The 21,943-nt window shown below is 41.4% G+C and overlaps 2 protein-coding genes across 3 annotated transcripts; one reads left to right on the forward strand and one right to left on the reverse strand.

The window, feature by feature from the left end:
• Positions 1-6,076: 6,076 nt before the first annotated feature.
• Positions 6,077-7,960, reverse strand: LOC102023164. The gene is made up of 3 exons (XM_005385354.2): positions 7,870-7,960; positions 7,551-7,795; positions 6,077-7,393 (listed from the first exon to the last, which is right to left on the reverse strand). The coding sequence occupies exons 1-3, from the start codon at positions 7,958-7,960 to the stop codon at positions 7,100-7,102; spliced, it is 630 nt and encodes a 209-aa protein (XP_005385411.1). The 3' UTR covers positions 6,077-7,099.
• LOC102014065 (guanylate-binding protein 4-like) lies at positions 7,390-21,734 on the forward strand. 2 transcript variants are annotated; one of them, XM_005385105.2, is made up of 11 exons: positions 7,390-7,678; positions 8,886-9,099; positions 10,228-10,355; positions 12,362-12,471; positions 12,664-12,860; positions 14,632-14,877; positions 15,768-16,048; positions 17,343-17,555; positions 20,040-20,142; positions 20,486-20,679; positions 21,463-21,734. In XM_005385105.2, exons 2-11 carry the CDS (start codon positions 8,928-8,930, stop codon positions 21,676-21,678), a joined length of 1,860 nt encoding a protein of 619 aa, XP_005385162.1. In that variant the 5' UTR covers positions 7,390-7,678; positions 8,886-8,927; the 3' UTR covers positions 21,679-21,734. The 2 variants fall into 2 exon arrangements, with proteins under 2 accessions (XP_005385162.1, XP_005385163.1); XM_005385106.2 differs by having other exon boundaries at positions 8,905-9,099.
• Positions 21,735-21,943: the final 209 nt, after the last annotated feature.

Consider the following 21,943-nt stretch of genomic DNA (forward strand, 5'->3'; position numbering starts at 1 on the left):
CTAGAATAGCAAAAGCAATCCTGGGAAAGGCAGGAGGCATCACAATCCCTGACTTCAAATTATATTACAGAACTACTGTGATAATATCAGTGTGGTACTGGCAAAAAAAAAACAGATCTGAAGATCAATGGAACAGATTAGAAGATGCAGACACAACTACAAACACACTCAGCCACCTTATTATTGACAAAAGGGCCAAACATGTTCACTGAAAGAATGATAGTCTCTTTAATAAATAGAGTTGGAAGAACTGGTTTTCCACATGCCAAAGACTAAAACTAGATCCACGTCTATCACCATGTACTAAACTAAAGTCAAAATGGTTTAAAGATCTAAATATTAAAACAGAAACACTAAATCTAATGGGAAAGAAAGTAGGTAAAAACCTTGAAGACAGAGGGTTAGGCAGAGAGCTCATGAACAAAAGCAAAACTACATGGGAAATACTTCAAAGAACCAACAACTGGGATCTCTTCTCACTGAAAAGTTTTTGTACATAGAAAGAAATCACAAACAGAATAAAAGAAAACCCATGATTTGGGAAAAAATTTTAGCTAACTGCCTCTCAGACAAAGAACTTCTTTTTGTTGTTGTTTTTTTTCCTGGTACCAGGAATCAAACTCACGACCTTGCACTTGCCAGGCAGGTGCTGTGCGGCTGAGCTAAATTCCCAGCCCGGATAGCTACAATATCTGTAAATGAGTTAAAGTGTCGAATGCAAGCACTGAAAACCCTAATCTTGCCCCACACAAACACCCTCCTCTCATACCCAGGATGTCCCTACATAATGGTAAATATTTCCTTTTAAGTGAATTTGTTAAAACTACCTTGCTCAATGTATGTAATCAATCATATATTAACCTGCTATCAGCCTTATACTTTCTGCTTGCAAACTATATTTAAACTCCTTACAAAGCTGACTGGAGGTTGTTAATTTGAAATTCAGTTTTCCATTGGCCCTCCTGCATTAATAAAAGTTCTCTTTTGATCTCCTGAGTACAAAGAGTCTTTCATTCCATTTGATATTGGTTTTCTGCAATACCCTGATGCACTGGGCCAAGAACACACCTTGCTGACCACTTAGATCACTGATGTAGACTCCCCTGGCTGCTGCCAGGGTCCACTCTGGATCTGTGGATGAGAAGGAGCACCCTTGGAATTTTTCTCAGTTTCCTCAACAGTCAAGGGAAAGGATCCCCTGTATAAAAGCAGGGACCTCATTGGACCCTAAGGAGAGCCTTTTAGTTCTATTGATCTCCTCAACTGGAAACTTCATATGCCTTCATACTCAGTAATCTCCAGGTCATGACTGAGCTCCTGACCTAGTCCTTCAGATGCATCAGCTGACTTGGGCAGACTGCTGACAAATCCTCCTGACTCTTTTTAGTACTGAGGAGTGAGCTTGCATTGTGGAGGTTGGATGAGCTTGGCTAAGGACTAAAGTTCCAGATGACGATGCTGACCTTGAAGCCTGGGTAGATACTGCCTTCCTTGCTAACCTACCAGACTGAAACTGTCTGTACAGCTTTGACTGGATTTTGGAATACTCTCCTGGCAAGAAAAAAAAAAAAAAAAAAAGCAGGGGAGAAGAAAGCCATTAACATGCCACAGATAACTGATGTTATCCAAGAACCAAATGCAAGTCCTATAAAATTCTATGAAAGACCATAGAAACCTTATCAGATTTACACTGCCTTTGATCCTGAAGCTCCTGAATACCAACAGATGATTAATTCAGTTTTTGTGTTGCAGTGTGCCTCTGATATCTACAAGAAAATTCAAAAGATTGAGGGTTTTCCTGGCACAAATGACACTCAATTACACCAAATAGCTCAAAGATTTTTATAAACCAAGAAGGAGAAGAAAAGAAAGAGCATAAATGTAATCAGACTGCCTTCTTGCCGATAGTCACAGGAAAGCCACTCCCAGAAGGGTTCCAAGCCAGCCACTAGCAGCACTGAAACCAAGGCAACAAGGCCTCACAAGGGCCTCAAAACAAGGTGAGCAGTTAACCATATGCTCTAACCCCAAATTAATGTGCCCTACGCAAACGATTTAGACACTGGAAAGACAAATGTCCTCACCACCTGAAAGACCAGCAAACTTCTCAAGTATCAAACCTATAGCCACCACCAGAAACCCTGCTCTCACTCTTTGATGGCACTGCATAGGATAGACCAGGCTCTATAAGACTAGGCTCCCAGGAGCCTACAGTCACAATGAAAGTTGGGGGAAAACTAATGATTTTTATGGTCGAAGCAAAGCCAAATATTCTGTTGTCACCCAGCATGTTGCTCTTTTGACTTCTCAGCAAATTCCAATAGTAGGGGCTACTGGCATTCCCACTGAAAAGAGATTTTGCCAAAGCAGATCCTGGGAGACTGGAGGACGTCTTATCAAACATAAATTTTTACACATGTCTGAATGTCCCATCCCCCTGATAGGCCAAGTCTACTGTCAAAGTTGGGAGCAACATTTCTTTTCCCTCTTACAAGCCTCCCACCCTCACAAGCTTGATATTGACTTTAACTGTGCCCCCAGAAGAAGAATGATGTCTCTATTAAATGGAGATGCCCACAGGCTATAACTGAAGTTCTTAAAATTATGTTTCCAGATGTTTAGGTGGAAGACTCCTCCCTTGGGTCTAGCCGTTAACCATGTCCCATTGATGATTGAACTTAATCTGGGAGCTGCTCCTGTTACCTTTAAGCAATATCTCATGTTGGGAGGGCTCACCTCGGCATTTAGCCCCACATTTCCAGCCTGAAACAAGCTGGGATTCTAGTAGACTGCCAGTCACCCTGGAACACTCAACTGTTACCAGTTAAAAATCCTAATTGGAACTATTGTCTGGTGCAAGACCTCTGTGAAATAAATGCTGCTACCATAACTCTGCATCCATCGATTCCCTCCTGGGCCTGCTCCCTCCTGATGTTACCTGGTTTACCTGTCTGGACTTGAAGGATACTTTATTCTGTCTGCATATAGCCTCTGCTGGTCAGCTTCTTTTCACCTGTGAATTGGAGGACCCTGACAAGGGTGAAAAGGACAACTCACACGGACACATCTCCCTCATGGGTTCAAGAATTCTCCCACGCTGTGCAGAGAAGCACTGGCAGCTGATCTAGCCACATTCCCCCATGACAGATTCCACTGTAGTCTGCTGCAATAGGTTGATGATATTCTGATAGAAAGTCCCACTAGAGAGGACTTCTGGAGGGGAACACAGCCCCTCCTTCATCACATCCAAAGTCTCCAGGAAAAAGACTCAAATTTGCAACGACAACAAAAGAAAGTCAGATATTTAGGGTTTGATTTGGAAAAGGAGCTCCAACATTTAGGCCCAGAAAGAACAGGAGTCATTCCATGGTCTAACTGTAAGAAAAAAGAACTCAGAACTCAGGGAATTTTTAGGGGCAGCTGGTTTCTGCTGAATTTGGATAATAGGTTATGCTGAAAATGCCACTCAATGACGTGTTGAAAAAGGCCGCAACTGAAAGACATGTAATAAATTGGACTGTAGAAGAGACTGCGGCATTTAAACAGATCAGAAGATCTCTGCCCTCAGCTCCTGCTTTAGGGATTCCATATGTAACTCATTCCTTTAAGCTGTTTGTAGATGATAAGCAACATGTTGCCTCAGGTGTCTTGACCCAAACAGTGGGTTTCTGGGAAATAGCAGTCACATTCCTGTCTAAGACTTTGGACTCAGTTTCCAGAGGGTGGCCTTCTGGTTTGCAGGCACTTGCAGCAAAAGCCCTCCTGATTAAGCAGGCAGATAAAATGACATTGGGACAAAACCTGACTGGCTAGGTGCCTCAGGCTATTCTTGAGCTTCTTGATAGTCAGGGACACCAGTGGTTGTCAAACAGCCACATCACCCAGTACCAAGGACTGCTTACTGGAAATCCCTGACTCATCTTCCAGCCAGTAAAGACTTTAAATCCAGCCACCTATTTGCCTACAGAGATGGGACAGCCAGATCATGATTGCCTTGCATTAACAGATGAACACTTTGCTAGCCACACTGACCTCCAGATGGAGCCCATGGCAGATGTGAGTACACCTTGTTCACACATGGAAGTAGCTCTGTTGAAGATGGGCAGCACGGGGCCAGTTATGCTGTTGCTACCACCAAAGACATGCTCCTGGCCAGACCTCTTTCCCAGAATTGGTCGGCTCAATAGGCTGAACTCTGGACCCTTACACAGCCCCTTAACTGAGCAAAAGACAGAAAGGTAAATATTTGCACCGATTCCTGGTATGCCTTCACCACAGTCCACATCCATCGGACATTATACAAAGAGCATGGGCTTTTGACGGCTGAGGGAAAACAAACCAAGAACAAGGATGAAATTTCTCACTTTTAACTGCAATTTGAAGCCCAAAAATTTGCTGTCATCCATTGTAAAGACCACTAGAAAATGAAAGACACTGTTACTCCTGGAAATCATAAAGCAGATGAAGCTCCTGAATTAGTTGCTGAAGCCTCAACATGGAAAGATAATGATCTAGTTCAGAACATAGAGACTCAACAAGAGAACCCACCGAAAACTGTTCTTAACTTGTACCAAAGTCCTCTCCATTATACTAAAGAAGAAATAAAATGGGCAAAACAGGAAGGAGCTACTGCGAACCCAAATGGTGTCTGGGCTCCTCAGGACAAGACGATGATTATTTCAAAAGAGCTAGACTACACCTGGGTTAAACATCACCATGACATTACCTTTGGAGGGAAGACTGCAATCACTCAGAAGCTAGTTTCAGGGCAAATGGACTGAATTCCACAGAAAACCAAAGAGCTCTATTTAGGGCAAACAGAGTTTATTAAATTTTAGACTGGTCACTGCACATCCCCAACTTGCAGGTCAGGAACGTGGGCTACTGGTCTTTCTTTGTTTCCACCTTAAATACACCTTTGGTTTCTATGGTAACAGATTGGAATGTTGCAGCCATTGACATAGGTGGCCACACATTGTTTTCCTTGTCCCACATGACTGGGTTAAGCCCTGGTTATGAACCCAATCACAATGATATATATTTTCTGTACTCTGTTCTGTATGTCCCCCTATAGATAACCATACATTTCTCTTATAGTTACAATGTTTATCTAGGACCAGGGAAGGGATGAAACAACCCAGGCAGGGTCATAGGTGGTTATCTGGGCCCTAGTGTTCTTTGTCTTTGGAGAAGCATTCCAGGGCAAAGTCAGGACTGCAAAATTAACTTTTTATAACTCCTGCAGGATGTTTCTCAAGACACAGTTTGAGGATTGTACTAAGACTAGAATTATTCTTATTCTATCTTTAAAATGATATGCTAAGAATCGCCATCCCCTATGCTAGGTCCATATTATTATATTCCAAAACTGACAGCATAATATATATAATTTCAGGCACAACAACCCACATTTGCTGATTTTTTACTTACATCCACTATTTAAATTTTTTGGTCACTGGTAGAGTTTGGGTCCTTGTTAATTACATTATAGCTGAATAAATCATACAGTTGAAGTCTTCTGACTTCATCATTTTATAGACACTGAGCCTGACTCGGGATACTTTGCAAAAGTCACAGGGAATTGACAAGAATTAGGAGTAAAACAAGTTTTCTGGCTCTTTTCTATGTACCAGCGCACTCTGAGTCACTCAAGTTGGTATTTTTGTATATCTTTTTGGTTTGGTAGCATTTTGTTGTTATTGTTTTTTAAAGAGGATCCCAATGGCCCCTTTATTTTAAGAGCTGTTTTTGTAGTGTATCTCCCTACATTTTATTGGCAGAGCACCATGGATAGCCAGAAAGAAGATTTGTTGTTGCAGAATGAAGCAGCATCTATCAAATATTGCCAGGATAAGCTAGAGCAGCTCTCAGTGTCCCTGATGGAAAACATTTCAGAAGGAGTTCATTTCGTCATATTAAAAATTAAAATTATTTCCAAGAAGTATTTTTTAACCATATCTAAGTAAAGGAGTCAATGCTGAATCTTCTAGTCCTGGCTCTCTTTACCTTTTGGCAACTATTGCTATTTTTATTGTTCAATCTCCTAGTTTGGTGGAAATAGCAGAGCCTAAGGAAAACAAGCGCTTCTCCAAGTCTAAACTGCAGAATTAGTGTACACAAACCTCAACTCCAGGGACTGAGACAGAGCACCCAGGTGCCCCTCCTGGTGAGCACTTGTACAAAACACGTATGGAACTGAAGCTTCATGACACAGAACCTCTATAATTTAAATGAAGTTGGCTCTTGAGCCCCCTTTGCCTCTTGTTCTAGCACAGTTGTTCCAAAATAAGTTAAACTTGATTGTTTTGGTTTAATCTCATTCTGCGCAGCTTGAGTGTCCCTTATTTGAAATATCTTCCTTGAGCTTTCTCTACAATCCTCACCCTTGGGAGCATAAGGACTTTGGCTGAAGGAACAGAACAGAGAGCTGATAGCAGAAGAAATGGGAGACGGAAAAACAAAAATAACACTAGTTGCACAAAGGCCGAGATACCCAGGACTGGAGGTTCCAGCATTCACTCCTTACTCAGAATAGATTAATAGCAGTCCACGGCTGCAGGTCTCATGCCAGGAGATGCAGGAAACACAGGAAGTGGCAGGGCTGGTATGCAGACTTGGACTCACTTGCTCCTGCAGGGACAGGAAGCCTGGGGTCGGGCTGTGCGCGTGCTGCTCTGGGCTGCTCCGTGTGTGAGGTGCCGATGGCGCCCCAGTGTTCCTTCTGACTGGGGAGTGTGGCCAGCTGTCTCTCCAGGAGTCATAAAGGAAGCAGCAGCACTGAATGGGATGCGAAGCCGGTTCTGTGACAGTGGCCACCCTGGAAAGCACCAGGGACAGACAGGTGCACGCTCCTGTCTTGTGCGAAATCCTGCTTTCTCCCTGATGTGGTATTTATGGTCAAGGCTCTCTGCCTGCCTCGGATACCAAGTCTGTCAGGTTAGATTCTGAGAGGACTTTGGCTCTCAAGGCATGAAAAGAAAGAATTGTCTTTCCAAAAGGACTTACTCCCCTTTGAAATGCGCCTGCAGAGGGGGCGTGTGGGCAGTTCCCACAGCGAAGCCTGTGTCAGGTACAAGGTTCAGGTTCTTGGGTTTGAATCTCACAGGCCTAACAAAAGCGGGAAAGGGGCGCTGTCTGAGCGCGCTCTGAAGACCCTGGGCTCCTCCTGCCTTCGCAGGCGCTCAAGCCGGCCTCCAGGGGCCCAGCCCGCGCCGACTCCTGCCGCGTCCTTCCCGATGGGCAGGAGACAAAGGGGCCTTGCGTGCCGCCCCTGGGGAAGCCCAAGGGCCTGGCTCCCGGGAACTGGGCAGGGCGTGAGGACGCGGCGGCAGCGATGTGGCACAAGCATGAAGACCTGATCCTCGGGGGAGGGGTGTACGGAGAAGCAGCAGCTCTGTCGGAAAGGAGAGGAATCACAGCCACTTCAGAAAAGGGTTGGCAAGCTCAGGGCGTCCTCCCGCCTCATCTCACCATCTGTTTTTTTGCTTACTTGGAAACAGTGCAAAACACCAAATAGTCAAAAAGTAATGCAGTTTCGATTTCGGTTTTACCTCAACCCGTATTTGGCTGGCTGTCATATCCGGGCTGTTTTCAGAACCGTGGTTTCCCGCGGAGGTCGCCGGACCGAGCGGTGCGAGCGCGCCTGAGAACTCGTCCCTCGCTGCGGAGCCAGTGTCAGGTGAGCTCGCGCGCCCTCGGCCACCAGGAACGGGGTCTGCAGGCTCGCGCCGGCGGGGGCGGAACACCTGGGGAGGTCTGCGTGGGGCCCGAGGTGTGTGACCCGAGGAGCGACGGGCTTTACCCAGAGGCTACTGCACTGCGACAGAGGCGCCCGCGTCCGCACCGTGCGCTGTTCCTCCTAGCGCGCACCAGGCTGCAGCGAAGAGCCCTGCCTGGGACACCGAGGGTCGCAGCCACCCTCTTCTGGGGAGACTGGAGGAGGAAGCCCTATCGGGACCATACCTCACCCCCCTTGTGGAGGCGCTGTTCTGGGGTCACTTCTCACAGCAGCCCTCCTCCTGGGCTCAGTGATTTCCTGACCTCTCCCTAAGTCAATCCTCATCAATATCAATGAGATCGTTCATTTTGTTTCATTTTCAAGAAGGCGTTTCCTGATTATCCTAAATATTAATTCGGAGCCGGGGATATAGTTCAGCAGCAGATTGCCTGCCTGGAAAGCACAAGGTCCTGAGTCTGATTCCCAGTGCCAAAAATCCCCAAACTATTGTGCCTCTGGGAATCCCTGATTACAGTGACTCTGTAGTAAATATTAATTCAACTTCTAATGTCCCTATCCCCAGCCCCTGTATATTCTCTTCTGCGAATTCACCATCACTGTGGCGTGTGTGTGTGTGTATGAGACAGGCATAGATGAGGGTGTGCATACAGTATACGGTCTGTTTGTTTGTTTGCTTTCATTGTCTGTTTCCTTCACCAGAATCAACCCATTGTGTTCACTCCTTGAGGATGCACACCTAGAACGTGGGACAGCACATGCCAGCTACTCAGTACACACTCACTGAAAGAATGAGGGACCAAATTCTAGGATGCCTGGAGCCTTTCCCAGCCATTCTTCCTCTCTAGCATGCCCCATTCTGCCTCTACCCACAAATGCCAGCATTTTTAGGGCTCTGTCATCAGGGCTTTACTTTCCTCATTCTACTGTTACAAAGCCTGGGTGGGGCTTTGTAGAGTTCTTATAGGAATCATAAGATAATCAACAGCAGGCATTCTGTCGCAGGCCTGGACATGTCAGACTATATGTTTAAATTTAGGAACATAGAAAATGTAGAAAATTGATATACACATTCCACAAGCAGAAAGTTGACATGCGTGTGCCTTGAGTAACTATCAGCAGTGACTTCAAGATCTTGTCCTCCAAACAGGGGCTTTTCTGAGTTGCAGGTCACCGTGGCATCGGAATCACCATGGAGGGCCCCATTTGTCTAGTGGAAAACGAGAAAGAGCAGCTGACCGTGAACCCCAAAGCCATAAGGATTCTTGACAGCATATCCCAGCCGGTGGTGGTGGTGGCCATTGTAGGCATATATCGCACTGGGAAATCCTACCTCATGAATCGTCTTGCTGGTCAGAACCATGGTAAGTGTGAGCCCCAGACAGAGGCCATTTGCTTGGAGCCAAAGATAGGACAAACTGACCACAACTTCTCTAGGGTCATCTTAAGAAAGAGTTTAATTCTTCTCACTGAAGAAGATTTCTAATTCTTACCATCACATTTATAGCCTGAAGCTTACCCACAAATCTCACTCTTTTGTTCACTAATAGTTTCTGACCTTATCAAAAGTTCTACCATACTATTTGCCTGAGCCCCTCCACTCTCACTGCTCACCCCAGCAATTACTCCCTCCCATTCTTTCTCCTGCATCTTTCTCATCCTTTGCCCAGATGTCATGCTACTCAAATAGCACACAAACACAGATTAACATGTTCTTGAAAAAATAGCAAGGGCAAAAGGATGTACAGCAGGAACCCAGTTATCTGATGCCCAAATTGAGCTACTATCCAGGTGTCTTTTCTTGTTCTCTGTTTCATAGCAGATTTTTCACAAGTCCTCACCTGCTCACTTCTTCTACTTAGTCTTTTATAGCATGCAAACTATGACATGTTAAGTACATATAGCATATATGTACAATAAAGTTAATAAGTGACTATCTGTATAATCACTATCCATATCAAGAAGTAAACCATTCCAACACCCCAGAAACTCAAATCATACCCTCTCACATTCGCTAAAGCACATCAATATTTTATTATTAGAACACACTTCTACTCTTGCTTTTTTACTGTAAAGAGAAACGAAAACAAAATAACAACCAAGACAAAAACAAAATAACACCAAAACAGTAAAAATAATACAGAATTTCAAACAAGGTAATAGGAAGTTAACGATGGTAATTATATTACATATTGTTATCTTCAACCAAGTTGCTCAGATTACCAGATGTAAGAGTGCAAGATTGAGCAAACAATTAAATCAGACCCACATATGTAAACATCATGTGGTCTCACCAGTACACGAACCTGAAAAAATAGAACCAGGTGAACAAGATACAAACTGTTTCTTGTGAAAGTCCTTAATGCAGCCCGAAAGACTGGATTGATTGTCCTTGCTGAAATAGCCTAGCACTCACATTCCTGTAAGTTTAGCCAGAGTCGCCCCTTGTGGCTTGGTCTCTGTGCTGTCACTGTTGTTTCTCTTCCCTTTAGGGTTTGCTCTGGGCTCCACAGTGCAATCTAAAACCAAGGGCATCTGGATGTGGTGTGTGCCTCACCCCACCAAGCCAAACTGCACGCTGGTCCTTCTGGACACCGAAGGCCTGGGTGACGTGGAAAAGGTGAGGCAGAGAATCCCCCAGTTCAACTTCTGCGATGTGTAACTCTAAACTGAGAATCCACTTATGAATAAGACACTAGATTCCATTTCTTCAAATACTTTACTATATTAAGGATAGTTCTTATTTTTCATATGGGGAGAATGATGTAATTTAACAAAGGTATATTGAATGAATGAATTTCAGGGCTCTGTATCAAGTACAACAGATACAACAGTAAACAAAGTAAAGTCTCCTAGCTTGGTTGTAAAAGCAAGAAATATGGGGTATGATCAGTACAGGATAATGCAGATGCACAAAGTGGGAAATTGGTGCAGTCACTAGAGTTAGGAAATGGTTCTTAGGAAAAACTGTAACGCATGGCATCAATGAGATCTACTACTTAAAATGTGAGGGTATAATGGAGTTGGTGATAGGGAAAATAGTCTTGAGTGGCTTAAGGTGACGCACACCCATAAATCCCAGCACTCAGAAGGGTGAAGCCGGACTGCATGTTCCAGGCCTGCACAGACTACATAAGAATACCTTGTCTGGTAAAGAAAGAAAAGGACAAAGAGGACAAAAAGCAGGAAAGAATGAAGAAGAGGAAGAAAGAGAAGAAGAAACAGGGTTTTATAGTCAAATGTTTAAATAACCTATGTAATCTTCAGAAAAGTTTTGTTTCATCATAAAGGAGTTGGGCCGTGTCTCAGAGCACAGGAGATGAAACCTTTCCTGATGAAAGCATGTGCTAGGCCCATCAAAAATACTACATATAGGACAATTTAAAGGACTTTGTCAGTATTGGTTGCAATCGACCTTTTCTCATTGTTTCCATTAGTCTGAGTCTAAGCTGAAAGTAGCAGTGGATCTTTGACTTCCGTTGCTGCAAAAGACAAGGGGAAACACAAGGAGGAAAAGACAGACTTAGAAATGCAGAAATTTAAAAATTCAGCTACAGAGTTCTCAATTTTCATCTCAGTATCAAAGCAAAATACACTGCCAGTGTGTAACTGATTGTAGTTTTCAGAAAAACTTTTCTTTCTATCTAATTTCATCTGTTGTAAAATCAAAACTTAATAAGATTTAAACAGTTGGCAGCAGAACTACTGACAGTCATTACAGCTTGTCATGTGCTTGGGATAGTCCCTGAATGCATTTCAACGCTTTCGTGTCTTGTTTGAAACTTGTTTCCAGCCTCCTTTTTTTGGTCCGACATACATACTCTCCGATTCAGTCAAGTAAAATAACTCTGGTGCCTTTCTAAGTCGGTGCTCTAACAATTCTTAATTGACTCTGTTGGTGATTTCACTTTTTGGATTCCTTCATTGCCACAAGTCCATATTTTATCAGCTCTTTAAATTTGAGATACTTTCAGTTCATTGCCCTATTTCAATACAACATAATGACTTACATTTTTTGGCATTATTAGAGATTGAATTCAAGATCTGGCACATGCTAGTCAAGTGCTCTATCACTGAGCTGCATCCCCAGTCCCCAATATGATAATTTCTTGCTGTGAATTCACAGAATAATTATTCAGTCATGTTCTCTCCCATGCCCATTGTTTTATATGTTAACATGTTTATGGAACTTTGTATCCACAAAACTGAATTCAGTGTCCAACATCTTTCCAGGTGTCCAAATAAACAGTTTTAAACTTATCTGATAGGCATTTGTGTGATAGAGATGAAATTTGTAATGGAATAATTGTCCATTTATTACTGCACAACCACTATGTTCTGGGTACTTCATTACATATTTTACACTTCTTGAGAATGCCCTTCACTTGTTCTAATAGCTAATAAGCTAACGTCCAGAGAAGGACCAGTGTAAATATAAAAAATGAGGCACGTATTTAGTTTTATCTTCAAAACTTATTATTTTTCTTGTACTTAGCAATCATATAGCTGAAAGAATGAAGAACTGAGTGAATGAATGAATGAGTGAATGAGTGAATGAATGAATAAATGAATGAAGGAATGAGTGGATAGTAGATTCCTTAGTCCCTGCTACAATGTGCTTTCTAGGGTGACTCTAAGAATGACTCCTGGATCTTCGCCCTGGCCGTGCTTCTGAGCAGCACCTTTATCTACAACAGCATGAGCACCATCAGCCACCAGGCCCTGGAGCAGCTGCAGTATCCTTCCAGGACCTAAGCCCTCATGTGTCACTGGCTTTAGAGGAATGGCAGCTGAAACTGTTCCTCCTCTTTCCTACTTAGTTTTCATGTTTGAGTAAAAGCAGACATAGGACAAATAGACATACAATAATTGTTTCTAAGGGACATCTGGAAATCATGGTGCCTCTCATTCCTTAGCTGAGATCCCAGCTATGTGACTGAATTAACACAGCTGATCAGGGCAAAAGCTGGCTCCAGACCTGATGAAATAGAGGACTCTGCAGAGTTTGTTAGTTTCTTTCCAGACTTTATTTGGGCTGTTCGGGATTTCATACTAGAGCTGAAATTAGACGAACGCCCCATCACGGAAGATGAGTATCTGGAGAATTCCCTGAAGCTGATTCCAGGTATGGGAGTGTGGCCTGGGCGGAGGATGCTTCATTTTGGCAGTAGAGTCAACTAAGCCCTGCCATTCAACATGACATATGGTGATTGGTGATTGACAGGTGGCCATGATTTTAGCAGTTATTTTTCCTTAAAAATCTTCAGAGGCTGAGATTTAACCTCACTAAGGAAATTTAAGGCTCAATGTTCTATCAAATAATTTTAAACCAATCAATATCATGAAAAAAGTGAAGATTACAATCAATAATATTATTTCCTTAGCCTGATGTAGTTATTTACCAAGTTTATCTACTCTTATTCCATTTGGAGAAAAATAGCTCATCAACTTAGAAATGATTAAATTTAGAATTACAAGGAAATCTAGTGGCCTAATTAAAAGTAGATATTTTATTCAGTACAGGATATTTTACTAAGCTGGATAGTCACATCCTTAAGAGAAAGCATATTAATACATTAAATGTTTCTGAAATAAAAAAGAAACCCTGACATGTGTTTCTAATAATACTCTCCAACTTTCATTTTACCTTTTTGATAACATCACCTTCTTCATCCTACAGCCTTATGCAATATGTTTTCCTGGTAATAATATAAATTTATTAGATGGATTATGTTCAGCAGAATCAATAAATAGTAGTACTTACATATCATAACAATTTTTTTCATTTATTTATTCATTTTTGAAACATTTATTTGAACAGCTGATTTATACCACAGAATCTTTGCAAGGCAATATGAAGTATAATATTACTTGATATCAAGAAGCGGTGATTACATTTAGGTTGATTTTACTTTGAAGTTTTCTGCTAAGCTAGTCTCTGAACATAATTATGTTCTGTGTGTGTGTCTCTGCGTCTTTGTGTGTGTGTACATTGTTTTGATTGTGAAATTGTTTTTGCAGATTTGGATATTAATTGTCCCCCTACCACTACATCACTTTAGAGCCCACATCTCCTTTCTAACATTGGTCTCAATAGCGGAAATGTCTGATAATGTTTTTGATTAATCAATCACTCTTGAAAGGGTTAAAGACTTTAATTACATTTCAGTGATATGTGCATACCCATGTTCATAGCAGCACAGAATTCATAATAGCTAAATCTTGAAAGTGGACTCCCTGTCCATCAACAGATGAATGGATGAAGAAAATCTGATATTTACATACAATGGGGTACTACTCTCCCAGAAGGAAGCATAAACTTAAGGGATTTGTATGAAAATGGATGTACCTTGAGTCTACTCTGTCATTTGAAATAAATCAAACACACAAGCTTAAATATCACATGGTTTCTCTTATATGAGAACCCAAATTATAAACAAACAACAAAATAAGAGACAGATTATAGAAAGTAGGGAGACAGATCTTTCTCAAATAGGAAGCAGGCAAGGAGGAGTAGGGATTGAAAAGAGGAATTAAGATGTGTTATGTACGTGTGCCAACTCCCAAATGTAAATATCATGTATTGCAAAGGTGCTGATAAAATGAAAATAAAAAGAAATCACTTCAAACCTTTCATAAGTAGTCAATCTATGGGTTATCATTTAAGGGCTAATGAAAGCAATTATAAGTTTCTTTGCATAAGATAAATGCCCCCTCTTTCTCTCCACGACTCTCAGTTCTGTTCAGAAGTGGATGACCCATGGACTGGGTAGAGCAACATAAGGCTGCTCTGAGCAATTGGATGAAGGGAAATTTACAGATGCAGGACTGCAGTTATGCAGAGTCTCATTTTACTTGCCTGCAGGTGGTCTTTTCAATGAATGCTTTTTTTACAGGAAAAGATCCCAAAATTCAAAATTCCAACTTGCCTAGAAAGTGTATCAGGTATTTCTTTCCAGTACGGAAGTGCTTTGTATTTGACTGGCCTACAAATGACAAAGAGCTATTATACAACATTGAAAATGTTCCAGAAAGCCAACTGGAATGGAGTTTTCAGGTGCAATCAAAAAATTTCTGTTCCTATATTTTTACCAATGGAAAGACCAAGACCCTGAGAGAAGGAATCATTGTCACTGGAAATCGTGAGTTGTGTTTTGGTTTGGCTTAATATGTTTCATTTTGGTTTGGTTTTATAATCTCAAAGCATGTCTCTGAGATGCAGAATGAGTAATTTAGTTATGAATCTTTTGTGGATTTGCCAATTTGTTTACTTCTGCAAAGGAATATGGAAAAGCAGACATTTGTGCCATACATACAAATGTATGTTTCCTAAAGTTTCCCCATATGAGTGCTTATTAAGGCATCATACATCTCAAAAAAAACAATACACTGAGAATACAACAGACTTCTGCTAAGGAGAGATCTGTAAAATGGGAAGTCCCTTAACATGAATGCCTCACATATTTTATGAACTGATAGCAGTTAGAAAATATATAGCAGGCTAAGAGTCTCATGCAAGCTCATTGAGTATTTAAGAAACAAATTTAGGCAGGACTAACTTCATGGAAGTATGAACCTATACAACAGTGCAATTCCCACAGGATAGGCCCATGTTTGGTTCAACATTTTTATGTTAGCTTCTTAAAATTTATGATGATATGTTTTATAAAGGTAATTGCATTTTTCTTTGGAATATGGAATACCAAATTATGTAATACGTATTATCCAATAAATTCATTGTGTCCTAATTAAGTGGGAAATCCTGTCCCTCTTGGTTGCAATCATTAATGTAATTTTGTATATAAAAAAGCACGTAGGTAAAGCAGTAATGCTGTCAGAAAGAGATTGACTCATATAGAGATGAAAAAAGAAAGAACTGGAGTTAAAGAAAGAAAAGGAAAAGGAAAAGAAAAAGGAGAAGAAAACTTTAAGATATATAAACTTTGTAATTTTTATAATGACACTCCTTAAAGTGTGTAAAAAAATAATGAGTGAGAACTTTCCATTCATTCCCTAAATATCCATCATTCAGGGCTGGGGGCTCTGGTAGAGACCTACGTGAAGGCCATCAACAGTGGGGCAGTGCCCTGCTTGGAGAATGCGGTGTCCACTCTCGCCCAGCGTGAGAACTCAGCAGCCGTGCAGAAGGCAGTTGACTGCTACAGTGAGCAGATGGCCCAGAGAGTGCAGCTCCCCACAGACACGCTGCAGGAGCTGCTGGATGTGCACGCAGCCTGTGAGAAGGAGGCCATCACAGTCTTCATGGAGCTGTCATTCAAGGATGAAAATCAGGAATTCCAGAAGCAGCTGGTGGTAATACACCATAGCATTTATCCTTTCTCATCCCTGCATGACCTTGCGCTTGCCAGGCAGGCTGTTTGCTGCTGAGCTAAATCCCCAGCCCCCCTGTCCTTCTGGAAGGAGGCTTATACTCCACACTCCTGAGCACATGGTTTACATCCATCTCATCATAAAAAGAACCTGAAGTTTTGTGGCTCACAGGGCTCTTCTGGCTTTAGTACAACTTAGAAAATGGCACTTAGTTTACTATTGCCTCAAAACAATTATGTGCTTAGCAGATGAACAAAACATTATGCATCTGTTAGCTCCCACTTCTCTAGTGGATCTCCGCCAAGCTGGCTGAGCGCTCTGCACCCTGCACAGGCTGAGCACCAGGCGTCACATGGGTTTAGTGCTCATCCAGAGGCTTTGTGGAAGCCCTTTCCACCTCCAAGCAACAAGGATGCTTCAGTTCCTCCTCTTGTTTCTAGACCTTCAGATTTTCTTTTCTGCTAAAGCCAGAGAAAACTGCTTTTTAAGGATGCTTAACATTCTCTAATACCCAACAAGGTGCTCTCTGTTTCTTGAAGTCCACGTGTGACCTATAACATAATGTAATCATAGGTTGAAAACCATCCTATTCTCAGATCAAGGGGTGCTTCAGGAAGACAACTCTCCTGGGACACCTTAATTGTGCCTATCAGAGGCACTGTCATTGCAATTTACCTTTCATTCTCTAGGACTAACCGAAAACTAACAAAAATTTTAGTTCTTAATGAGGAAATCTAGCTAAATCGTGATTTTCAATAGTTAACAATTAAAAAATATCTATTCCTGTATCCTCACATACTCAACTTATCACTGAGATAGTTCATGAAGAGTTCAAAACTCTGTTCACCATGCATGGAAGTCATTTCTGGGGATCAACTTTGTCGAGGGTATATTTTCATCCACAGTAACCTAGATTCTCTGATTTTTTACTCCCGTCCAGAATTTAATTGTTTGGTCATTGGTAGAGTTTGGGTCCTTGTTAATTATACTATAGCTGAGCAAATCATAAAGCTTAAAGTTATAAATTCACCATTTTACAGATACTGAGCCTGACTCAGGCTACTTTGCAGGTCACAGGGAATTGGCGAGAATTAGGTGTAAAACAAGTCTCCTGGCTCTTTTCTATGTGCCAGTCCAGTCTGAGGTGTTTTGGTTTTGGTTTAGTTTAGTTTTTTTGTGGGGGTAGCTTTTTGTTGTTGTTTTTCAAAGAGAATCCCAGTTGCCCCTTCCAACTAAAAGCTTCTTTGTACTGTGTTTCCCCACATGTTATTGGCAGAGCACCATGGAGAAAAAGAAGGAAGATTTCTTGCTGCAGAACGAAGCAGCATCTATCAAATACTGCCAGGATAAACTGGAGCAGCTGTCAGCATCACTGATGGAAAACATTTCAAGAGGAATTTTCTCTGTTCCTGGAGGCCATGGGCTGTACTTAGAAGCAAGGAGGGAGGTGGAGGAGGCCTACAGACATGTGCCCAGGAAGGGCGTTAAGGTGAAGAGTTTGGAGGCAGGGTGGGGATGGTCAGCAGGGTGGAGTTGGAAAGCCTTTGCCACTCTTTCTGAAAATATAAGACCATAGCGCCATGGTAGAACTTGGGCAGAGCATGGCCATATGTTGACATTCTTCATTTTTTATATCTACTATCAATTAAATACTTTTAAATAAACCAAAACTAGTTCTTCCAAAAGAGGACATTAAACTAAGAATGCAGGTGAAACAAACTATTTCATTTATTTATCAAAAAAATGGGTAGTTTTGGGCTAAGTATAGGAGAAGCAGTATGAAAGCAATTACTTTCTTCTCCGTAAGCTGATCTTATTTCAGAGGGACAAAATACTATTCCACAGGCAATGGTGTGATAACGGTCATTACCCACCTGCTTTACCTGGTGCGTCCCAACAGTAACGGTGCAGCTAACAGAAATTCAGCAGCCCATTTTGATACCAAGTACACTGTATTTTTAGGTGATTATGTTGGATGACCAATTTACTTCTCAGAATAACACAAACGAGGTACTCCTGTCTCCCATGCTTGCAGCAGAAAAATGTGATCCACAGAGGATCAAATTTGTTTCCTAAGATCTCACACCAAGCAAGTGGTAGAGCTGATGGGGCAGCCATTAGAGACTTGGAATTTTTTCTTTTGAGAATTCCTCATACTGTTGTCCACTGAGGCTGTACAAATTTCCATTCGACCAACAGTTCTACAAAAGCTCCCTTTTCTGCACATTCTCAGCATCATCTGTTATTTTCGTATTTATATCCAGCAGGTGTGAGATGATATCTCACTGTGATTTTGATTTGTAATTGAGTGGTGTTTAGTGATGTCGAGCACCTTTACAAATACCTGTTGTCATCTGAATGTCTTCTTTTGAAGTATGTCTGTGTAGGTCTTTTGCCCATTTAAAAAAATCAGTTTCTTTGTTAACTTACTGTTGAGCTGTATGAGGTCCGTATGTACTTTGGATATTAACCCATTGTTAGATGTGTGTTTTACAAAGAATTTTCCTATTCTATATATTCCCTTTGCATTCCATTATTTCCTTTGCTGTGTATGAACTGTTAGTTTGATGTCATCCCACTCTTACTTTTTGCTTTTGTTACCTGGGCTTTTGGTATCAAATCCAAAAGTTCACTACCAAAATCAATGTCATGTTGTTTATTTATTTATTTATTTTTTTTGTCTTTTTGAGATAGGGTTTCACTATGCTCTTCAGACTAAGACTCACTTCATAGCCCAGGTTGGCCTCAAACTTACAGTAATCCTCATGCTTCAGCCTCTTGAGTGCTGAGGTTATGGGCATGCACCACAATGCCTGGTGCCAAAGTCAGTGTCAAAGGAGTTTTTCCCTATATTTTTTCTAAGAGTTTTACAGTTTTAAGCCTCATGTTTACTTTTATTTTTATGTAAGGTTTAAGATAAGGGTCCAATTTCGTTCTTTCCTGGCTTTTCTGCTCTACTGGTCTTTATGTCTTTTTATACCAGTACTATGATGTTTGGATTACTATATAAATATAATGAAATATTACTCAGACTTAACAAACTCTATCAGTTGTGATGACATCAATGAGGAATCTTCATACTGTTTTCCATGGATGAACCTGAGAACATTACACTAAGTGAAATAAGCAAGATGTAGAAAGACACTCAATTTTTGTGACACAAACAAAATCCTTAAGTTAAATTCTCATTCACATACAGTAGAATGGTGATTACTAGGGATTGGGGGTATTGACCAATAGCTATAAACATACATTATTAAATAAAGTAGTTCTGAAGACCTAATGTAAGGCAAAGTGGCTACAGTTAAAATAATCCAGTACACACCTGACAGTTACTAAGAAAGTGTGTCTTAAGTGTTCTAACAACAACAAAAGGGAACCATATGAGGTGAGGGATGTGTAAATTAGCTTGATTATGGTAATCATTTAATAATGTATACATATGTCTATACATAATGTTATGTACCTTAAATGTGTACAATTATTTTTGTCAGTGACACCTCAACAAACCAGGAAAATCTCAGGAGGCATCTTAGAAATCTTCTGGTTCATGAGGGAGGAGATAAAAGGTGGAGTGTCTGTAGATACGATCAAGTTTAGAAAGCCTAGAGCACCACTGAGGCAGAAGAGAAAGCATAGGCAAATAACAGAAATGATCAGAGCTATGTGTTTGTAAGACTGCACATAAATCTGATCGGAGCTGTAACTCGGTGTGGCTGGCGGGCCGAATCACTGAGAGAAGGCTAGAGCGCTCGGAAGGAAGGTGTTGTAGAAGGTTTTCATATGTCACCAAAGAGCTTGGACTTTTAGCTGTGACCACAGAAGGAAAGGAATCTCTGTGAGATCTTAAGAAGGAGGAACAATTTACAGAGTCAGATTTATATGTGTATTGAGTAATAATTTTTTCATTGGAAGACTAGATCTTCGCCTAAAGTTCCTTCTAGAATGGGTTTTGTTCCTTCTTGATTCCCAGGCAAATGAGGTCCTCCAGAGCTTCCTGCAGTCTCAGGCTACTGTAGAAAAATCCATTCTGCAGTCTGACAAAGCCCTGTCTGACGGAGAGAAGGCAATAGCAGGTATGGAGAGGGCTCAGATCTCAGGTGGGGCAGATAAGTTGCCACAAACCCCTCTGCCTAAGTGGACCAGAAATCCTTCCTGAAACAAGGAGCTTCGTATCCTATGGGTAGATCTCCTACTCTGATAAATCTGAGAGCAGTAAGGGGGTTTGGGGTTTGTACCCAGCCAACCAGTGCCTTTCCATAACATTTAAAATCCTGACCCTGCTATCATGGATAAAGGATGAATTCAGAGACTTTTTTGCTCTGAACATTTTCAAAATCAGGGTGATCTTTCAGTTCAAGAGGTTAGAGCTCAGGCCTGACTGCTGTTCCCTTTCTCTCTAAAATCTTTGGGGAGCAGCTGAGAGGGCCAAGAAGGAGGCGGCTGAGAAGGAACAGGAGCTGCTAAGGCAGAAAAACAAGGAGCAACAGCAACTGATGGAGGCCCAGGAGAGAAGCTTCCGAGAAAATGTGGCTCAGCTAAAGGAGAAGATGGAGAGGGAAAGGGAGAGCATTCTGAGGGAGCAGGAAAGCATGATGGAGCACAAGCTGAAGGTGAGTCCGTGTGGGGCCTGCCAGGGCCTGAGGAAGAAAAGACCAAAATTTTAAGTACAGGCTTGATTCCAATTTTAATTCCCAGGGAAATCCAAAAGGTAAATGTTTCACTGAAACTTCAAGTATACCTGATTCCTACTGAAGCCTAAAAACCTGTAGGAATTCAGTACCTCTGTAGTGTCAGGCTTCTGGGGTGGCTGTTTGTTGAGATTGTAGGGTGGTCTTCATGTGTTCCATTTGAATAGGACCTCCGTCCACTAGTCCTTGGGATTCTCGGCACAAACATCAAAGACATCCAAAACAGATCCATTTGGTGGGAATGTATTAGATTTGTCCTGAGATAAAATGGAGGGTGGCAGAAGTTCAGAAAGTGCTCCATTTGTTTCAACATCTGCCTGGTTCACTTTGCACAACTAAAGTAAAATAAGCCCTTGTCCCACACTAGCACTTGATGACCATTGTTCCACACAAAGTCAGCATTTCCCATACATGTTAGATGAACGTGGCTATGCCACTTTTGTTAGAACTCAGCTTGCATTCTCTGCCAAAGGGCGTTACTTGTGCAGGAACCAAACTCCTCTTGACTCCAGTGGGACTGCACTGAGGAAATCTCTCATAAGCTTTGTATACACTCACTGTCAGCATCAAATTTCTGGAAATAGCAAAGAATATTCTAAGGTCAAAAAGAAATAAATGCATGTGTTTAACCCCTGAAGTTTTTAGATACAAAATTCTAACTGAATAATTGAGAATTTTCAAAAATAAATTCTTCATCTTTTACAGGTCCAAAGAGAACTACTTATGGATGGTTTTAAAAAGGATTCTGAAGCATTAAATAGAGAGATACACCAACTCAGAGAAAAAATTAAAGAGACTCAAAGCAAGAAATCCATCTTTTCTGAAATCCTTGATACAGTTGGTACTGTTTTCACAGCAGTGTTGCCTGGGGCTGGTAAATTCATTGGTTTAGGGATGAAATTTCTTGGCTCACAAATATAATGTAGTGTGAGAGTTCCTGTCATGGAAATAATAAAGTGAGACTTCTTTAATTTTAATAGTATGAGAGTGTGCCTCTTTAATGTCCACATCATAGCAGTTTTATTCAAGAAAAAAATAAGAAATTGCCCAAACAGAAGGAACAACTGGGATGAGGGAAAGGAGAAAAGAAAGAAAGAAAGAAAGAAAGAAAGAAAGAAAGAAAGAAAGAAAGAAAGAAAGAAAGAAAGAAAGAAAGGCTAAGGATTTAGCTCAGTGGCAAAGTGCC

The sequence above is a fragment of the Chinchilla lanigera genome, unplaced genomic scaffold (genome assembly GCF_000276665.1).
Source record: "Chinchilla lanigera isolate Chin_1 unplaced genomic scaffold, ChiLan1.0 scaffold00022, whole genome shotgun sequence".
Taxonomy (NCBI): domain Eukaryota; kingdom Metazoa; phylum Chordata; class Mammalia; order Rodentia; family Chinchillidae; genus Chinchilla; species Chinchilla lanigera.

Excerpts from the sequence above, each read along its gene's own strand:
- LOC102023164 (XM_005385354.2), bottom strand. The coding sequence starts at position 7,960 with ATGGTCCCGATAGGGCTTCCTCCTCCAGTCTCCCCAGAAGAGGGTGGC. Across the intron at positions 7,796-7,869 it reads GGGCTCTTCGCTGCAGCCTG|CCCGTCGCTCCTCGGGTCAC; the intron begins GTGCGCGCTAGG and ends CTCTGGGTAAAG. Across the intron at positions 7,394-7,550 it reads CCAGCCAAATACGGGTTGAG|AGCTGCTGCTTCTCCGTACA; the intron begins GTAAAACCGAAA and ends CCTTTCCGACAG.
- LOC102014065 (XM_005385105.2), top strand. The coding sequence starts at position 8,928 with ATGGAGGGCCCCATTTGTCTAGTGGAAAACGAGAAAGAGCAGCTGACC. Across the intron at positions 9,100-10,227 it reads TCTTGCTGGTCAGAACCATG|GGTTTGCTCTGGGCTCCACA; the intron begins GTAAGTGTGAGC and ends TCTTCCCTTTAG. Across the intron at positions 20,680-21,462 it reads TGATGGAGCACAAGCTGAAG|GTCCAAAGAGAACTACTTAT; the intron begins GTGAGTCCGTGT and ends CATCTTTTACAG.